Source organism: Octopus bimaculoides, chromosome 1, assembly GCF_001194135.2.
Source record: "Octopus bimaculoides isolate UCB-OBI-ISO-001 chromosome 1, ASM119413v2, whole genome shotgun sequence".
Lineage (NCBI taxonomy): Eukaryota > Metazoa > Mollusca > Cephalopoda > Octopoda > Octopodidae > Octopus > Octopus bimaculoides.
Window position 1 is genome coordinate 157,281,981 of NC_068981.1, and position 4,740 is coordinate 157,286,720.

Sequence of the window (4,740 nt, forward strand, 5' to 3'; positions counted from 1 at the left end):
TATACGTGTACATATACATGTATATGTATACATATACATCTCTTTCTCTCTCTTTCTCTCTTTCTCTCTCTCTCTGAAAGTATCTGTCATTACAGTATTGAAATGTGATTGTTTCAGTTAGTAGAATAGTTTCATTTTTAAAGTGAAAGTATTTGACATGAGTGTTTTTGTTTCACTTTTGACACGTAATACTTAAATAGTGGAGGAGATATTATGTTGCCGTAGGCTCGAACTCTGCAAGAAGTTAACATTTTTTTGACTAAAACACAACTGGAACCCTAAATAAGGCATCTGTAAAATTTGAATGAAATTGGTTGCGTAGTTCTCGAGTTTTAGGGATTCACACACACAGACAGACAGACAGACAGACACACATTCTCATTTTTATATATAGAGATTATGCGTGAGTGAGTGTGTGCGAACGATTGCATGTTAACTTTTTTATCAGGAAAATGTTGACAGTGACGTCGAAGTTTAGGTTTGTTCGCCGTCATCAGACTCTGGTTTACTTTGGTTCTTTCAGGATTTTAGCAGGTTTTTTTCATATGGTAGGTGGTGTAATGAGAATGAGAATTACATAAGTTGTAGGTAGACAGAGGAAGTGGTTGCGTAAAGAAGAGGAATAGAGAAGGAAAGGAAGAAAATATGTGTTTGTAGAGTATGGATTAAAAGAAATATACAGTGGAGACAGTTATTCTGGTTTGATGCTGCATCCATTTTAGTACGCCAAGGACCGAATTGTGCATATGCTGTCATGTTGCACCCTCAAATCCTCGAGTCCATCAAGCTGCTTTCGTCCCCTCGTAACTTAGAACATGCGCCTTAGTTACAATACAACCTTCATCCTTAGCGTTGAAGAAGTAGTTGAGGACCACTCTCACCATGAGAATGTGTTGAGATATCTTTCCTAAGCGTCTCTTTTAAGTTTCCCTCTATTTCATTTCTTTTTATCGCTATGGCTTTACTAAACCTGATTGATTCTACTCTAATCATCCGTTTCGGGGCAAATCATCACTTGTTGTTGACGACAGACCCCGCCAACGCCCACTTAACCAATTTGCTAATCTGGTCTCTGTAAGTACATCTGCCGGGAGTGATGCGTTCAGTTTCCATTGACAGGGTCCCTGCCTGCAAAATCTAGCTAGGTTGGCCGTGTAGAAATTGTAGTTTATTCTAGCCAACGATTTAAAAAAGTGGACAACCTATACTATCCTGATCTACTAGTCCATCTAGATATGACCCACATGAGCTGATGAGATGCATCCATATCCGCATTGGCACACTCGGAAACATCTGAGCAGGTTTGCAAGGCTTTTGCACTTCCCACTCATGTCAGCTAGCCTCACACATCTCAAACGGATATCCAAGATAGTTTTCTAGTCACTTAAAATTGTGATGTTCCCAGGAAAAGTTCCAGACATCTGAAGAAATCCAGCTGTCCTGATTCTGTCGGAGCATAAACAGTCACTAGTCGGAATGCACCCTCTTCACACTCAGGACCAACTTTCTAGGTCCAAGAAGATGATCTGTAGCATGAGATCCAAACCTTTCCAAAATAATACTACAGTTGTCTCTGCTATTCCCGGTCAACGTGGAGATAAATATACCCCGTATCCACCGAACATGGGAATAAGGGCTTGTGCATCGGAAAATCTGGTCTCGCTGATAAGCAATACATCCTTGAAGCTGTTCAGCAGGTGGCCCGGTTTCCAAGGACTCCAGACCACATGCATTCACACTGTCATTCTAAGTGTAGTGATGTTGGATGAGAGAGAAAGAGAATGAAAATAAACATTTACTCTATTTCTGTGGAGGAACAGGTGTTTTGTCCTTCATGTTAGATGTGCGTATTTACACAAAGAGTTCTTTATATGGTCTATTGTTTGTTATTAAATTCTCCCTGACAATTTGTTTAGGGCATTTACTTTTTAAAGTGTTGTATATGTGTTGCAAAATTGGATAATTTTTACGTGTAATGGGATGTATTTATCGCGTGTGATACTAGTATTTTCATGTATGTGTTCCACTATTGTTTCATTGTTTGTATTTATGGCAGTGTAGTTAATGTCTTATTTTTATTCATGTTGAGAGATGTTTCCTGACTGTTGGTGTGTTTGTGCTTCTGATGGCACTCGTGGTGGTGATGGGTATAATAGTGTTGATAGTGTTGTTAGGAGTAATGTTGATGCATCGTCCCCTAGTTATTTGCATCTTGCCTTTCTTATTGCTTGCCGTTTGGTGTCCTCCTCATCACCTTCACTACATGACATATCTGAGTGCTGTGAGTCAGGGAGGGTTATGGTGTTGTTTTGTTGATATGGGTGTTGTTGTTTTGGGGGTTTCTGTTGTTTTTACTTCTGCTGCCAGTAATGTTGTTTTAGTTGTTTCCATTCTTGCTGTAGCTGTATTAAATGATGCAGTCGCTGTTGTTGACGACTGCCTCTGTTGGCGTTGTTGTTGCTGCAGCTGCTGTTGTCGTGGGTGTGGTGGCGGTGACGGCAGAAGAGGTGGTTTCCATTCTTTCCTTTGCTGTGGGCAGAAAGCCTTAACGTAGTTTGTGTCATCACACAAATGATACCCTAACTTTCTGTCTTCGACAGCTGAGTGTAATTTTGTACCGTCTGCTAGATTAATCAGAAGCAGGATGGCTTCCATACTCTGGTGACCCGTTTGGATTAGTAGTTCTATCCCCTGCCCCGACCAATTATTGTTTCTACAGCCTCTGGATTGGTTTTCTCCTTTACATCGAAGTGGGCCACTGACACCAACTAATAAATTATTTCTGAGTACACGTTGACTATTTTTATTAAAACCTACAGGCAGGGTAAATCAGTATTTGACTTCGTCACTCGTTAGGCTGGTGGCGGAGTGTTTTCTGGATATCCTCTGTAATGAGTCTGCTGTTCCGAACTTCTTTCCTCTGGCTATTCATGTTCTTGTGCTCCAGATTGGTCTGAAGCACTTTTCAGTATATTGGCATGTAGCTTGTTCTTTTTTTTTAAAGCGTTTTGTTGCCATAGTTTCCTATGACTGCTCGAAAATAGATTTGTTGTTGGATGGATCTTGGTATACAGAGTGCCACATTTTGGCCACATTTCTTTAATATACTTTACATACTTTTTAGTTCATTTAAGTCAATAAGTATTTCTTTGCTCATTCGATCCATTGTATCGACGAAACTGCTAATGCTAGATTTGCATTTTTTTTTTTGTATAGGATAAATAAAATGTTACGACATCAATGTCTTTCTTTCTTGAGTGTTTTTGCTATACATATAAAGAAAAATGGGTACACCTCGGAATCAAAACTAGAAAGTATAACTAGCTCACTTCCAGGAAGCATGATTGTTACCATGTTTTTTTTTTCTTACCTGCTTTAAGATTTAAGTCCTTGTATCTGACATATGAAATCTGTATGCTCGCTATTTATTACATGTTGTTTAAATATTCACCCAACAGATTTTGAAAACCAGGCACACTACCAACTTAACATCATCATATACAGACCATGGCCCTCATAGGCTGAAACCAACGGTGCTTTATATTCACAGTAATATTCATCAAAAAAATATCAGAAATTCTAGCATGAACCCTAATACAAGACACCGTAAAGGTGTAACTAAAGAGTATACTTTTAACCAAGGATGGGGTATTTTACCTCAGGCCAAGAAGCTGACTGGATGGATTCCTCACACACATCCTATTCGTAATAACAATACAAGCACTCAGTAGACATACTTATTTATAAATATAATGCCTGATTGCTTGTGTTCAAATTGATTTACCTACCTACCTATCTACCAATCTAACTACCTACTTACATACATACACAAGTTCATACCTAATACTCTGTTGCTTACGACTACGAGAGTTCCAGCTGATCCAATCAACAAAACAGGCTGCTCGTGAAATTAATGTGCAAGTGGCTGAGCACTCCACAGATCAGTGTGACACAGAATCTTACAAGGCTGGCCCTTCGAATTACAGGTATAACTCGCTTTTGCTAGCTGAGTGGACTGGAGCAATGTGAAATAAAGTGTCTTGCTCAAGGACACAAAGCGCTGCCAGTAACCGAACTCATGACTTTATGATATCCTAACCCTTAGCCACACACCTGCATACATACATACATACATACATACATACGCATGCATGCATGCACACACACACACACAGTGCATAAATTACTAGTACATAAGAAACTGGCTTTTTACCATCCAGGTATCAAATTCGAGTCATGCTTGATTGTTTTATTTTTATTTACTTATTTCTAGCATCGATAGATCCACTGGAGACAGGTGTTCAAATCAAACAACTTATAGGAAAGGAACCTATCATTGTCTCAAGGTTCAAGTCAACACCTTGAAATGGCAGATGTTTTTGCTTTTGTCACATATCTTTCATTGATAGTCTTCAAAACATGTAGCTCATGCTCTGCACATCTCCTAATTATGTTCCAAACCCTAATTATGTTCTCAATTTTTGTATTTGAAAGTTTTTGTATTTCTTCTGAAATAAAATTCACAAAATTTTAATGACTTTTTTTTTTTTTTGAACGGTGAATCTTGAATCAGATAATGCTATAAATAAGAATGTAAATATTGGTTTTAAAAATATTTGGATAGAAAAAAGTTGAAGGCTGCCCATGGGACTTGAACTGACATTTTTTTTTTTTGGGTTTTATTATTTGAAGGAATGAGAAATACCAGTTGTAATCATCATCATCATCACCATCGTTTAA

The 4,740-nt window shown here is 38.3% G+C and overlaps 1 protein-coding gene across 6 annotated transcripts in view; it reads left to right on the top strand.

The window, feature by feature from the left end:
- The window catches only part of LOC106871419 (uncharacterized), a 48,013-nt gene extending 43,479 nt beyond the window's left edge, over positions 1–4,534 (top strand). For 5 of the 6 annotated variants that reach the window (XM_052972027.1, XM_014917855.2, XM_014917856.2 and 2 more), the window contains one exon: positions 3,459–4,534. In XM_052972027.1, coding sequence (XP_052827987.1) covers positions 3,459–3,731 — 273 coding nt within the window. In that variant the 3' untranslated portion in view covers positions 3,732–4,534. The remainder of the gene's footprint in view (positions 1–3,458) is intronic. The other variant, XM_014917857.2, reaches the window with a different exon arrangement.
- Positions 4,535–4,740: the final 206 nt, after the last annotated feature.